This window comes from Syngnathus typhle, linkage group LG3 (genome assembly GCF_033458585.1).
Source record: "Syngnathus typhle isolate RoL2023-S1 ecotype Sweden linkage group LG3, RoL_Styp_1.0, whole genome shotgun sequence".
Classification (NCBI taxonomy): domain Eukaryota; kingdom Metazoa; phylum Chordata; class Actinopteri; order Syngnathiformes; family Syngnathidae; genus Syngnathus; species Syngnathus typhle.
In genome coordinates this window covers 21,493,183-21,509,177 of record NC_083740.1, presented here as the reverse complement: position 1 = coordinate 21,509,177, position 15,995 = coordinate 21,493,183, and the positions used below count along the sequence as shown (strand labels likewise).

At 42.6% G+C, this 15,995-nt stretch overlaps 1 protein-coding gene across 7 annotated transcripts in view; it reads left to right on the top strand.

Moving 5' to 3' along the window:
• LOC133152007 (teneurin-3-like) overlaps nt 1–15,995 on the top strand; it is a 490,458-nt gene that overhangs the window by 332,241 nt on the left and 142,222 nt on the right. For all 7 annotated transcript variants that reach the window (XM_061275473.1, XM_061275476.1, XM_061275475.1 and 4 more), the window contains exons 17-22: nt 6,210–6,356; nt 8,039–8,169; nt 8,620–8,708; nt 9,253–9,372; nt 9,641–9,773; nt 10,256–10,384. In XM_061275473.1, the coding sequence (XP_061131457.1) occupies nt 6,210–6,356; nt 8,039–8,169; nt 8,620–8,708; nt 9,253–9,372; nt 9,641–9,773; nt 10,256–10,384 (749 nt within the window). The remainder of the gene's footprint in view (nt 1–6,209; nt 6,357–8,038; nt 8,170–8,619; nt 8,709–9,252; nt 9,373–9,640; nt 9,774–10,255; nt 10,385–15,995) is intronic.

Below are 15,995 nucleotides of genomic sequence, written 5' to 3'. Positions count from 1 at the left end.
CAGTGTTGCAAATGTGAATCATAGGAACTTCATTTTAAAGAAAGTTTAACTGGTTGCTTGGGATCGAATTGCACTTGGGATTTGCTCTTAACATCCTTTAAAATATTTGTTGCATATTTGTGTTTTTCACTGCCCCCTTAGAATTATGTATTATTGTATATCTATATAATCTAAATAACTAATCATTTAAAAAGCAAATTGGTTTTAAAGCTATATAGTGCATAAATTGTTTGGCTGTAGGATATCCAAGTGGTTCATGTGAAACTACAACATTTCAGTCGTCTCACCTTTGGTTTAATTGACTTGTCTTCTTTGTCATTAAATTGTATAATAGACTGACAGCTCATTTGTTGGTTTATATCACAATGTTTCTTTGAGGCTTGAACCAATATGGGTTTTGAAGACAGGTGTGTTTTTTTATATATAAATTCCACATCGCAGAAAATGAACATTCTTATTGAGATGGCCAATAATTTCCTGCAAATAAATTACCGTTGTTTCCCATGTATAATGCGCAAAATCTAACTAATTTATTGTCCTAAAATCTGGGGTGCGCATTATACATGGGTACAAAAAAAAATGGATGCGCTTTCTTCTCTGCTGTTCACTTCAAACACGCTCCATACTAACACAATGCTCTCGTATCAGACGCTTGCTCGATCACCTGCTCGTTTGCTGTCACAATGTACCCTACACAAATCCAAAACATTTCTTCGCTATCGAGTTTGCTAGCGCATGCACAGTGATACTGACCGGCAGAATAACATCCGGTTGTTCCCAAAGATGATCTTTTTTCTGAAATAATTTTACGTTTACAGACTCAAGTAGGAGTCAAAATTTGGGTGCGTACTATACATGGGTACAGGCTTTTGTCCAGCATCGACATGCCATTTTTAGGGTGCGTATTATACATGGGGGCGCATTATACATGAAAAAAAAACGGTAAATCAAAATAGAAAAATCACAGGAAAAAAAATAGAAAAGCATTTTGCATTGATAATTATAGAATAATAATGTTTATATATACGTACGTATATATATATACCGTATTTTTCGGACTAAAAGTCGCTCCGGCGTATAAGTCGCATTAGCCATAAAATGCACAATAAAGGGATAAAAAACATATATAAGTCGGACCGGAGTATAAGTCGCATTTTGGGGGAAATTTCTTCGACAAAATCCAATACCAAGAAGAGATATGAACCAGCAACAACAGGCTAAACGATATGGTATGCTAACGTGACATAATTTTAAGTTATTCAAATAACTATAACATAAATAACACGTATATTAAACCATCTGTGTCACTCCAAATCAATAAATCGATCGATCGAATCCTTTGTCCTTTCTGTAAACAACACCGCTGACGTCGGACTCGTCGTCAGTTGCAGTTCAAATTATTCCACAAGCCCATATAACAATATATAAACTATATATCAAATAAGAATAATATAAACAACAATTTTATCGAACCAATCCATGTCACTGCAAATCAATAAATCCATCGGAATCTTCGTCTTCTGTGTCACTTAACAAAACCACACACACAGCTGTTCACTCCGGAACTACGTGCACCGCTGACCTCAGCCTCGTCGTCAGTTGCGGCTCCAATTATTCCACAGATCTACGTATATATTATAGTCACCCACCGTACGCCGCCGATTGCAGCCGGGACTCCCCGTATGCCGCCGATTGCGGCGGGGACTCCCCGAATGCCGCCGATTGCGGCGCAGACTCCCCGAATGCCGCAAATTGCGATTGGGATTCCCCGAACGCCGCCGATTGCGGCGCAGACTCCCCGAATGCCGCCGATTGCGGCTGGTGCTCCAGGGGAGTACAACATAGTTACTTGCTATACAACTATATTAAAGTCCCAATGATCGTCACACACACATCTGGGTGTGGTGAAATTTGTCCTCTGCATTTAACCCATCCCCTTGTGATTTTGATCCATTACCTGGAGGAGAGGGGAGCAGTGACGTGGGTTTTGTAACCGGCTCTTTATTTCACAAAACAAGAGCTCAACATATGAGTGTGTGCTCGAAGGAAGCGCCCTGGATCGCTCTCCCCGTCTCCCCCCCCGCTACCTTCACGACCTCGCTAGACAATCTGAAACTACTGAAATCTAACAACATACACATTGCTACTCTAAACTATACTAAACTAAACTATATATCAAATAAATATAACATAAATAAATAGTTTATCAAACCATGTGTGTCGCTCAAAATCAGCTCTCTCTTTACCACGACGGACCGGTACCGAGTCCGCATTACTGCCAATGCTGCACTGATCCGCCTGTAGATCCTGCGCTGGGGCAGGATCTCATCCCCGATCCGGAGAGGGCATTCCATCCTTTTCCGATCGAGGACCATGGACTCGGATTTGGAGGTGCTGACCCTCATCCCGACCGATTCACACTCGGCTCCAGTGAGAGCTGGAGATCACGGCTTGAAGAAGCCAACAGCACCACGTCGTCTGCAAAAAGCAGAGACGCGATGCTGAGGTCCCCAAACCAGACACCCTCAACGCCTCGCCTGCGCCTAGAAATTCTGTCCATAAAAATTATGAACAGAATCGGGGACAAAGGGCAGCCATGGTGGAGCCCAAGCCTCACTGGGAACGAATCCGACTTACTGCCGGAAATGCGGACCAAACTCTGGCATCGGTGATACAGGGACCAAACCGCCCTGTTGGCTCGGCACCCCGTACTCCCTAAGAACCCTCCACAGAACCTCCCGAGGGACACGGTCGAACGGCTTCTCCAAGTCCACAAAACACATGTCGACTGGTTGGGCGAACTCCCATGCCCCCTCGAGGATCCTGCCGAGGGTGCGGTCCACTGTTCCACGGCCAGGACGGAAGCCACACTGCTCCTCCTTCATCCGAGGTTCGACCCCCCGACGGACCCTCCTCTCCAGCACCCCTGAATTGACCTTACCAGGGAGAATGAGGAGTGTGATTCCCCTGTAATTGGAACACACCCTCCGGTCCCCCTTCTTAAAGGGGGGGAATCACCACCCAAGTGTGCCAATCCAGAGGCACCGTCCCCGATGTCCACGCAATGTTGTAGAGGCGTGTCAGCCATGACAGCCCCACAACTTCCAGAGCCTTTAAGAACTCCGGGCGGATCTCATCCACCCCCGGGGCCTTGCCACCAAGGAGTTTTTTAACTACCTCAGTGACTTAGACCTCAGAGATTGGGGAGTCCGCCTCAGAGTCTCCAGGCCCTGCTTCCACAATGGAAGGCGTGTCAGTGGAATTGAGGAGGTCTTCGAAGTATTCTCCCCACGACTCACGACGTCCTGAGTCCGAGTCATCTCCACTGTAAACAGTGTTGACGGTGCACTGCTTCCCCCTCCTCGAAGAATTTCCTCGAAGCCGTCTGGAAGTCATTCTTCATGGCCTCGCCAATTTCTTCCCATGCCCGGGTTTTTGCCTCTGCAACCGCCAATGTCGCGTTCCGCTTGGCCGTCCGGTACCTGTCAGCTGTCTCCGGAGTCCCGCAGGCCAAAACGGCCCGATAGGACTCCTTCTTCAGGTTGACGGCATCCTTTACCGCCGGCGTCCACCGGCGCCTTCGGGGATTGCCGCAACGACAGGCACCAACGACCTTACAGCCACAGCTCCGGTCGGCTGCCTCAACAATGGAGGCGCGGAACATGGTCCACTCGGACGCAATGTCCCCTGCCTCCCCCGGGACGTGGGAAAAGCTCTGCCGGAGGTGGGAATTGAAGCTCTTCCTGACAAGGGATTCTGCCAGACGTTCCCAGCAGACCCTCACAGAGCGTTTGGGTCTGCCAGGTCGGACCGGCATCTCCCCCCACCATCGGAGCCAAACCACCACCAGGTGGTGATCACTTGACAGCTCCGCCTCTCTCTTCACCCGAGTGTCCAAAACACGCGGCCGCAAATCCGATGACACAACGACAAAGTCTATCATCGAACTGCGGCCTAGGGTGGTCTGGTGCCAAGTGCACACATGGACACCCTCATGCTTGAACATGGTGTTCATTATTGACATTCCATGTCGAGCACAAAATTCCAAAAATAGAACACCGCTCGCGTTCAGATCGGGGGGCGCCGTTCCTCCCAATCACGCCCTTCCAGGTCTCACTGTTATTGCCCACGTGAGCATTGAAGTCACCCAGTAGAAAAATGGAGTCCCCAGAAAGAGCGCTCTCCAGCATTTCCTCCAGGGATTCCAAGAAGGGTGGGTACGTACTTTGAGCTGCTGTTTGGTACATAGACACAAACAACAGTCAGGACCCGTCCCCCCACCCGAAGGCAGAGGGAGGCTACCCTCTCATTCACCGGGGTTAACCCCAATGTGCAGGTGCCCAGCTTGGGGGCAATAAGTATATCCACACCTGCTCGACGCCGCTCACCGTGGGCAACTCCAGAGTGGAAGAGAGTCCAGCCCCTCTCGAGAGGGCTTGTACCGGAACCGAAACTGTGTGTGGAGGCAAGTCCGATTATATCTAGTCGGAACTTTTCTACCTCGCACATCACCTCGGGCTCCTTTCCAGCCAGAGAGGTGACATTCCATGTCCCAAGAGCCAGCTTCTGCAGCCGGGGATCGGACCACCAAGGTCCCTGCCTTTGGCCGCCACCCAGCTCACAATGCACCCGACCCCTTTGGCCCCTCCCACAGGTGGTGAGCCCATGGAAAGGGGGACCCACGTTTCCTTTTCGGGTTGTGCCCGGCCAGGCCCCATGGGTGAGGGCCCGGCCACCAGACGCTTGCCTTCGAGCCCCACCTCCAGGCCTGGCTCCAGAGGGGGGCCCTGGTGACCCGTGTCCGGGCGAGGGAAATCTGAGTCCATATGTCTTTTTCGTCATAAGGGGCTTTTTGAGCCGTGCTTTGTCTGGCCCCTTACCTCGGACCTTTTTGCCATGGGTGACCTTACCAGGGGCATGAAGCCAACATGGCTCCTAGGATCATTGGGACACGCAAACCCCTCCACCACGGTAAGGTGACGACTCACGGAGTATATATATATCTACTGGGTGACTTCAATATATGTATATATATATATATATATATATATATATATATATATATATATATATATATATATATATATATATATATATATATATATATATATATATATATATATATATACGTTATATATAATTAGCAATGCAAAACATTTGTAACATTCAATAATCAGATTATCAAGACATCTGGAATGCATTGGAGCTATTACATTAGATTCCATTTATAGTACAGTGCCAGTTAGTTGAGCTGTTACAAATATTTACAATTAATCCACCAAGTCAAATTTACCACACAAAAAAAGTATATGCTCAGAGTTTGAAACATAATTTTGTCCAGCATCACACAAGACTAATGATCTCAAATGTCAGATCATGTAAAATGTATCGCTTAAAACTATTGTTTTTGCAACTAAACTGTATGATGTGTAAAATGAACAGATGAGTTTTATGGTACTTTTAAGAATACAAATTAATTAATTGTCACACTGAATATAATCAGCAGACTTTTTTTAAACCAAAACAAGGCAAATTCTCCCACATCTTGGAAGGGATTGTTTTTGACTAGGGAGGTTTCTTATATACATTGCCTATATGCATACAGTACATGTTCACAAGTATCGTGTACCATGATAACTGGACTAGTCTGTTCACACAAAGAATTGCATATTGCATATTTGTAAATCTGATAATTATTTCCTAATTATACAGTATGTTTAGCGAATTAATATACATTTGTATATTGTTCTGTTCTACTCATTTATGTACATACAGAATATATGTGTAATTCATTTTTAAGCCTAAGCCATTTATCTTTTTTTTTACTAACAATTGTTGAGGCTAATGTGGATAACGTCATGGTACAATGTTAAAGATCACAACTTTTTTTTTTTTTTCATTAGAATGAGCCTGGAGGGGCCTTTAGTGTGTTCTAGAAGGATGTGACCCAGCTGACAACTCCTCACCTTGGCCTCTTTCTTTGAATGAATTTTATTTTCCCATGTTGGCCTTACTTTAGTTTCTCTGGGTTTGCTGAGCTGAAGGAAACACTCTCATCTTTCACATTGTGATTTACCATTTCCACCAACTTTCCAAAATGTATATTGGTTGAAACCTATTTCACACCCTACTGGCCACCTGTGATTCCATCCCACTCACGCTGCTCTAACTCTGGAAATCTTTTTATTTTTTATTTTTGTCCTGCACAGAGGGTTGTCCAGGTCTCTGCAACAACAATGGGAGATGCACCCTAGAGGCCAGTGGCTGGCACTGCATCTGTCAGTCAGGATGGAGAGGAGCAGGATGTCATGTAGCCATGGAAACCCTTTGTACTGATGGCAAAGACAATGAAGGAGGTATGTTCACATATCGTTAAGTGAATGAAAGATATTTATGTACTTGACATTTATTTAATTGGAGCTGTGTTGCAGAAGGCAGAAGACCATTTAATATCCATTTTTTTGCTCCCAATAGTACATATTGCTGTGCTATGAACTTTGAATGACTCCTACTGTAATATGTAGGTCAAGTCTAACCTATTCTAGCAAAAAAAAAAAACGTATGGTTCTGTAACAATTTATGTTAGGAATTGTTCTGGATAGGACGAGCCTGTGAAACAGTATTGGTTTCGTAACCTTGCAAGACAGATGGACAGGAATCTCTTCTAAAACAAAAATAAATAAACAGCAGCAGATGCTGCTTTATACCACAACATTAAAGGCAAAAGCCATGACTCTGTTGGATGGAAATGTAGCAGATATTTTAAGACCTGGGAAAACAACATGAAGGTAACAGGAGACTGCAAAGGGAGATGAGCCTGGAAGACATTGGGTGCTTTTGTGAGCGTGTATGTAATCTTAATGGTAGTTACCAGAAGTACACCTGACTTTGATGAACTCACAGGCACAAATTAGCAGTCCAGATAACGTTACCTGGCATATAACTCTTTCTATGTGTCCATTCTTCCCTCTGAACTTCATCTGTTCCCCATCTTCTACTCCTTCCAGATTCCCACTTTGTTTTTGCTGGATTGCTAATTACCGTATTGGCCCGAATATAAGATGGTGTTTTTTGCATTGAAGTAAGACTGAAAAAGTCGGGGTCTTCTTACATTCGGGGTCTAGAAATTATACCCATTCATAACGCTAGATGGCGCCAGATATCTTTAAAGCAAATGCTGAACTTAACTCCCCAGGCCAAAGTGAACCCCTGTCACAAAGAAGAAAACTAAAAATAGCGGTAGCACGAAGAAGAAAAATAAAAAATAGTGGTAAGAAAGAAAAGAGAAGAAAATAAGAGAAGAGACAACAGAAAATGTGAGGACAGTGACACAGGATGTTAGTGAGGTGTAATGTTCTGACATGACAGAGCTCAGCTACTCTCAAGTTTTAACCAGTTTGCATTATTTTATTGCAATGTTTTTCCTTATTCAGATTTGTTTCAAGACTACAGTTACAGTTAGACTTCACTTTGATGGTTAATGCAGTTATTGCAATTTTGTTGTTTTGTCACAGTAGGTTGGTTTATTTACATTTCCAAAACCATTCATTTCCAAATTTGATTGCACTTCAGTTTACATATTTAAATGTTCAGATATTAAGATGTGATAGAGAGTTTTTGCATGATTTGAATGAGGCAAAATAACATGCTTTTTCTCTTGAATATATTGTTATAATCATTTGTTTCAGATGTACTGTAATTATTTTCTGTATAAAAAATTAATTTGGTGTTCAAAAAGTATTTTTTCAAACTTGAGTCTTGAAAAAGAGGGGGTCATTTTATAATCAGGGTCGTCTTGTATTCGGGCCAATATGGTATTCCTAATTTCCATCGCTATCCCCTATTACCTCTTATTGCTTGTTTTCCCATTCTTACTTTCCATCTCTTTTCCCATTTAACCAACTTAAAATTTTGACTGACATCTCCCAATACGTGAGCTAATAATTCCCAAGTCCAAAACTCTCCTCGGGGTTTGTGTTTGCGTGCGTGTGTGTGTTTGTGCGTGTGTGCTCGTGCGCTTGTGTGTGTGTGTTTCCAGATGGCTTGACTGATTGTATGGATCCAGACTGCTGTCTGCAGCCCTCCTGTCAGAACCAGTTGTATTGCAAAGGATCACCTGACCCAGTGGAAGTCCTTGTCCAGTTCTCCTCTTCACTGGCCCCTCAGCAGGTTTTAGCATTCATTCTTGAGTTTGATATCTAATTTATAAAAATAGAATATCAGATTACCGTATTTTCCGCACTGTAAGGCGCACCTAAAAACATCAAATTTTCTCAAAAGCCGACAGTGCGCCTTATAATCAGGTGCGCCTTATATATGGACCAATATTGAGCCACCACAGCAGGCGTGTCCAAAGTCCGGCCCGTGGGCCAAATGTATATATCTTATATATGGACAAAGTTTTCAAATGGGCCTTTAATTGAAAGTGCGGTTTATATTCCGGTATGCCTTATATATGGACAAAGTTTTAAAATGGCCCATTCATTGAACGTGCGCCTTATAATCCGGTGCGCCTTATAGTGCGGAAAATACTGTAACTAAGATGGTTCGAATGAATATTCATTTGATGTTTTTTTTTTTTTTTGCATAGATTTTGATTGTTGCTCTTCTTTTCTTCAGACTGCCAGGTCTTTCTACCAGCGCATCCACTTCCTCCTTGGTCCTGAGTCCACTCATGTCATATCCAGTGACAGTCCATTCAATAAAAGGTAAGATTGCGGCTCGTCCTACAATTGAAGTAATACACAGTATATTGAAAGTCTTATACTCACACCATCATTGCAGTAAAATCCACTCTTTTAGAAATATAGCTCTTTGTATCATTGACCATATGGCACTGTTGGACAATTCAGGACGATCAGAATCAGAATTTATTACAATATCCTATTCTATTATTTGCATGTCTACACTATAGTAATGAAACTGCACTTAAACTATGAGTTGTAATTTTAAGAGACTTTGTGCTGAGGCCATATTTGAAAATGCATATTATAGTTGTTGTAGTGTTAATGTAAGGCACTAAATGCAGTTTCACGAGTGCCCATTGAGTTTTTCAAACTGTGTTATTAATTATGATTTACTAATAGGTCATCTGCATAAATGTTTAAACCAAGATGATGTGGCTTGAATAAATAATGCAAAAGTTATGTTTTTCTGAAACATAACCTGTTTCATGGAGTTTTTTCAAGATAATGTAAATAACAAGGAAGCAGCCTTCTGCAAATAACAAAGTCTTGTTTTCCTCTTTTCCAGTTTGGTGTCAGTAATCCGTGGTCAGGTTTTGACAGCTGATGGAACACCCCTGATTGGAGTCAATGTGTCATTCGTCCACTACCCTGAACATGGATACACTGTTACACGGAACGATGGCATGTGCGTATATAAGCATTTAATATATACTGCTAATACTGCAACTTAATGTAAATTATTTCCTATTCAGCTATACTCTAATTTCATCACTGCCAGACACTTTATATATATATACGTATTACGTAACTCAGCAACTATTGATATTTGCCCAGTTGAATGTGCCACGTTTGATCGTTCTAACCATTTTTTAAATATTTTCAGAAGCAGCTGAATGACGTCTATTGTCCAAATGTTTTTCATTTCAATTCCATTCGTATCCTATATGCTGCAGGTTCGATTTACTGGCCAATGGTGGAGCATCCCTGACATTAAGTTTCGAACGTGCTCCGTTCTTGACCCAGTATCGAACTGTGTGGGTGCCTTGGAAGGTATTCTATGTGATGGACACTCTGGTCATGAAGAAGGTGAGCTATGTCTGTTTTCATTACTGGCTCAGGCAAGAATGCTTCCCTAGTACAGAATAAGCTTTATAACAATCCTCTCAATTTACACTGTACACTGCCTTTTTGAAAACATTTTTTCCAATAATTTGAAAAAACAAAAGAGATAGCTCAATAGAAAATGTTGTCCAATAAAATAACTTACGTAAATGCCATGACAACAAGGTGGTTGCATAAACTGTATTGTTTTTATTGACCTAATCAGCAGCATTTGTGTTACATTAACGTATGACACCAAAGGCTGGCAACAAGCATTAGTCTCTCGCGGGATTACTTCAATTGGGAAAATTTGTAGTTTGGATTTGAAATTCTGAAATTGAATGTTGTGACTGTGACACCAGTCCTGGACCTTTGCTGAGACACATCATACAGGCCTTGTTATTGCTGCATAGTCAGTCAAGTGACAACTAATAATGGAAACATTTGTCTGACAACATTTGTTTCAGGAGGAAAATGACATTCCCAGCTGTGACCTGAGTGGTTTTGTCAGACCCAGTCCTGTCATTGTCGCACCCCCACTGTCAATGTTCTACAGAAGTTCACCTGAGGATGGCCCCATCATACCAGAAACCCAGGTCAGAAATATTAAATAGGAGGCTAGATGGACATATGGGGCAAGGATGCAGTCTGGGGTTCTTTCTGCGCGCAAATGTGACATTTTAAAGTGATCAAATTTAAATGTTAATGAAGAGCAACAAATTAGCTTCATCCATCATGCTTGCATGCCCAACAGTGCATAAACGTGATGACATTTATTGTTTTTTCAGCATATGGTGTTGACTTGAAATGAAATGAAATGAAAAAAAAAACTGGCTTGGGGCTCAAGGTTATGTTTTTATTATGAAATAGTCACTGCAGACATCTGTCATCTGTGTTGTTTTTTTGGTCAGCATTATTACCGATTTCCTTCTCTTTAGAGGGACTAAATGATTTTTGCCAGCGTTTCCACAGGTATTCATTAAAAAAACAGATTTAGATCTTTTTTTTTCCATAACATACATACAACTACAGGGTCAAGCAAAATGATCCGACACATTTGTAGGTTTAATAAAATGCAAATAAATTAAAGAAACAAAAGCTTTTTTTTTTTTCATAAAGTACATATAATGCCATTTTGTTTGTTTGTTTTGTTTTGTTTTGTTTCGTTTCATTTCATTTTCGTTTTGTTTTCGAATAATTTTATTTTGGTCTTACCGCTGCTACATTTTCTGGAGTTCTGGCAGTGCGAGGTCGGCCGGTTGATTTTATTTTCAATGCTGATCCACTGGCTCTGGAGTTAGTAACCCATAACGAGATTGTGTTTCGAGCAGGTACGGGATCATGTCTACCAAGTCTCAAGCGCAAACGGAACCCTCGTTGTGTTGCAGTTACAGATTCGTTCTTGATTAACGTTTCCACAATGAAAGCGCGATGCTCACCTGTCCATTTCATGTGAGCAACTGAAACGAAACAAAATAACAGTTGTACTAAGCTCATCTTGTTTTTCCTTTTTAATCACTTCACTGGTTCTTTTTTATCAAACTAATTATTTTATGTGCATTACCTGACATGTTTCGGCGGGTTCTCCGTTACCCCGCCGAAACATGTCAGGTAATGCACCTAAAATAATTTGTTTGATATAAAAGATTCAGTGAAGTGAAACAAAATAACATTATTAGAAAACTAAACGAAAATGAAATGAAATGAAATAAAACGAAACGAAACATTTATTTCTTGAATTTATTTCCCTTTTATTAAACTTACAAATGTTTCAGATCATTTTGCCGGACCCTGTATATGTAGTCATAAATATCTATATAGATAATAAAGACTGAGATGTCAATTGTGCATTAAATAGGAAGATTGTCTTGTTCTCCATGTCCAGATTAAGTTGAAGGAAATACCCTCCTTGATTGAGCTACCAAATGTAACAATCTTGGTTCCAGAGTGATATGCACATGTTGGCGTTCTAGAGGTTGCTCTTATTGGAAGGTAATTGTATATTGCCACACATACATGCACATACAGAGCCCCACCCCGATGTATGATGTGACAGTGTCAGTGAGTTCATGCAAGTCTAAAGGTGCAGCCTCGAAAAATCCCCAATCGGTGCAGTCAAAGCAGGCTTGGAGGTCCTGCCTTGACTCCACTGTCCACTTCCTCACAGTCCTCACCACAGGCTTAGAAGTTTTTAGTTTCTGCCTGTAGGCCGGGATCAAATGAACTAGACAGTGGTCCGAGAGTCCTAAAGCTGCACGAGCCGCAGAGTGGTATGCATCCTCGATCACGGTGTAGCAGTGGTCCAGAGTCTGTGCCCCTCTGGTGGGACACGTTACGTGCTGTCTGTATCTGGGGAGTTCGTGTGCGAGTTTCGCCCTGTTAAGATCACCCACCCAGAACAATGATTAGTGAATTTGGTAGAAGTTTCTCCATGTCTGTTACCTGGTCAGCCAGCATCTGCGTGGCTTCACTTGCACGTGCGTGTGGTGGAATGTACAGCCGCCATGACGATTGAGGAGAAGTCACGTCCGGGGAGGTGGTTAGGTGGCACCCATGCTGAAAGGGCTATCTGGATTCTCGTGGGCCAATTCAGGATGGGGGAACTGCAGCTCAACCTCCTCGAAGACACTGCCAGGACAATTGAGGGCTCCTTCGGCAGCCCTCTGCTCTGACATGGACATCCACTTTTTATTTCATTGATTTTCATGTTGTATCATTTGTGCCCTCTCTGCATCCATTTCAACCTGGTGATCCTGAAAGGGGGATCCTTCCATCTGTGGTCCCTTCTCAAGGTTTCTCATTTTCCCCCGGTAGGGGTGTTTAAGTTTTTCCTTGCCCTTTTGGGAGCTTAAGATCAGGGGATGCTTTGAGAATAATTGGCAATTTCTGTCTATGTGAAGCCCTTTGAGACTGCTTGTGATTTAGGGCTATACAAATAAACTTGACTTGACTTGACTTGAATAGAACGGCCGGCAGTTTATGAAAAGTGTTTCTAGGAGAGGGCTGCAAAACTCTTTCAACACCGTGACATCAGTACACCAACGTTCATTAATGTAGAAACAGACACCACCTCCCTTTGATTTTCCGGAGAGCTCCGTGCTGCGGTCTGCACGAGTTAGCCTAAACCCCGCTAGCTCCACGGCGTGTTGGGGGGTTCGTTCGCTCAGCCACGTTTCAACAAAGCACAGCGCGGCGGATCTGCTGAAGTCCGTGTTCCTTGAAGTGAGGAGCAGCAGTTCGTCCATCTTGTTCGTTCGCTGCATTGAATTAATTACATTGCATTAATTACATTGAATTAATGGGAGCACTGAGCTTGTTTCTCAGAAACGAGCCGGTCCCACCTAGGGATAATCGAAGACAATGACACCCAAAGTGGTTAAGGTTTGTCTTTTAATACAGGATGCTTGGTGTCCATGTGCCGAAGCAGTTTTGTAGGCTTCATTGCCTTGTTAGCTAGCCTGTCGCCACATGTTATGTATGCAGACTGGGCTTGGCGCGTCAGACTCACGATATGAGATAAGATGGCGATAAATCCATATTTTAAGTGGGACTCCAGAAATTTACAGAAAAATGCAGCTTTCCTTTTCTTAGAAGTCGTAGTCTCTTCTTCTTCTTCCATCTCCTCATTGGGCTTTTTTTCTCTTTCCGAAGAAGTTTTCCAAACATCTCTGTTTCTTGCTCATATTTGCTTGCTTTGCGGGCTCGACGGCAGTGACATATCACGTGACCGAGACGAGCGTCTTGACCTGAACCAAAATTTTTTTTATATTTTTCAAAATAAATTCTTACTCATTTTTGCTAGCTTTTTGGGCTTGCCTGGGGAAACATGTCACGTGACCGGGACGAGCATCTTGACCTGAATTACCGTAATTTCCGGACTATAAATCGCGGTTTTTTTTCATAGTTTGGGTGGGGGGACGACTTATAATAAGGAGCGTCTTATATGTGAATTTATTCAAAAATTTTCCCCCCCAAAAAAGTGGGACCGCGATGTAGCAAGGGATTACTGTAATTTGAATTTCAAGTGACGTCAGCGGCGCAACGTCAGCGGCGCGACGTCAGCGGCGCGACGTCAGCGGCGCGACGTCAGCGGCGCGACGTCAGCAGCGGTTGTTTACAAAAAGGACAAAGATTGATCACGGGATGACGAAGATGACGAAGAGCCCCACGTACTACCGGCATCATTAGCGGCTTTGTTTCTAAGTGACACGGAGGACGAAGACTTTGAAGGATTTAAGGATTTGGAGTGACACAGAAGGTTTGAAAAACTATTATGGCTTTTACGCACGCCCGGTCCTACTCTACGGAACTCTCTTTCATCTCCGTGGATAGACGTCGGGGGCCGGCGCTCGGCCGGGTGGCTGTCCGGTGGATGGGGCTCGGTCATGGCTTTTACGCACGCCCAGTCCTATTCTATGGATCTCTCTTCCACCTCCGTGGCTGTAAGTCCACGCCGCCACACGCCTGGAAGTTTGTTTTGTTAAATAAAGAGCCGTTTACCAAACCCACGTCTTTCCTTGTACTTTGTTAACGCTACAATATAGTTATATACTAGATCTGTGGAATAACAACGAGGCTGACGTCAAGGCGCACGCACGGCGTTGTTGACAAAGGACGAGGAATTTGATCGATGGATTTAATAATTTAGAGTGCACAGGTGGTTTGATAATGTTATTGCTTATATAATAGTTATTTGATATCTAATTTATATATCGTTATATGGGCCTGTGGAATATTTTAAAGTGCAAGCGCCGTCAGCAGCGCGCACCCATTGTTGACAAAGGACGATCGATGGATTTAATGAATTGGAGTGACACAGATGGTTTTATAAACGTGTTATTTATGTAATAGTTTTTTTAATAAATCTGAATGTTACGTCAGGGCCGTTCTCAGCTCTTCGTTTGTGTTTATGTCACGTTAGCATACCTATCGTTTAGCCTGTTGTTGCTCGTTCATGTCTGTTCTTGGTGTTGGATTTTGTCGAATAAATTTCCCCCCAAAATACGACTTATACTCCGGAGCGATTTATATATGTTTTCTTTCACGTTATTGTGCATTTTATGGCTAATGCGACCTATATTCCGGAGCGACTTTTAGTCCGCAAATTACGGTAATTGATCGTCGATACATTTTTTTTTTTTTCTGTGCGGCTTGGCAGCCTGGTACCAAGTGACCCACGGACCGGTACCGGTCCGCAGACTGGGGACCTCTGCACTAGAGGAGAGGAGAGGAGAGGCCTGTTTAAAAGGAGACGTAATGGATCTGCAATAGACACTAAATGTGTGGCTAATGAAAAGGCAATAGTGCAGTACGAAAATATCTAACAAATGGAATCAAAATAGATCAAGGAAGGACACCTTTTTGAGACCATGAGGTCCACACGTTTTAGTCATGCACCAATTCTCACAAGGATGAAAGAAAAATACATATCTTTGAAATTCAGATACATTGTATGAAAGTAATTTACAAAGACACGTCCCTTCTATTCATTAGAATTAGCAGTGTTTACATGAATACATACTGATATCCTGTCTGATCTTTCTTGGTAATATTCAGTATGTGTGACACACATTTTGGAATTTACCCTTTTAGTATGTGACTCAAAAGAGTGACCCTCCATTCCAAAGCCCTTTCAGTTGAGTTTTTGCAGATTAGCATTTTTATTGTTCCTCCCTTTCCCAGTGGCTTTTTTAGATCATTGCCCCAACATTCCACCAACTCTGAGGTGTCCCACTATTGACATCACAGTTCTTTCCTTTTTATGTGGCTTCTCACCTTCTTCTGGTTCAACACATTCACATTCAATTTATGCTGTTGGTCTTGCACTCAGTAAAACCCACACATTCAAAGTTTTAACCATACCGTATGCAAATGCACATATGCACACAAAACATTCATCATTTTGCATAACCTTTGTTTTGAAAAGTCAAAAAGATAGTAGTCATGTGTCTGTATAAAATTAAAATATAGCACATTTAAAACTAATGAATAAAAAAAAAATCACAGTGAACATCAACAGGTCGAGGAGGGTGGTATGCTGCATGTGTCATGATCTAAATCAAAGCAGCCCTCCTGCTTGTTCTTTACATGCAGGTACACCTGATAAAATATGTACTTGAACATGTCTTCAAAGATGTAGCACAGGTGAGGACTCTTCCCCGCTGTTTAGGAGACATTACTTGAAAGGATGTTTCAAGTGCAGCCAGA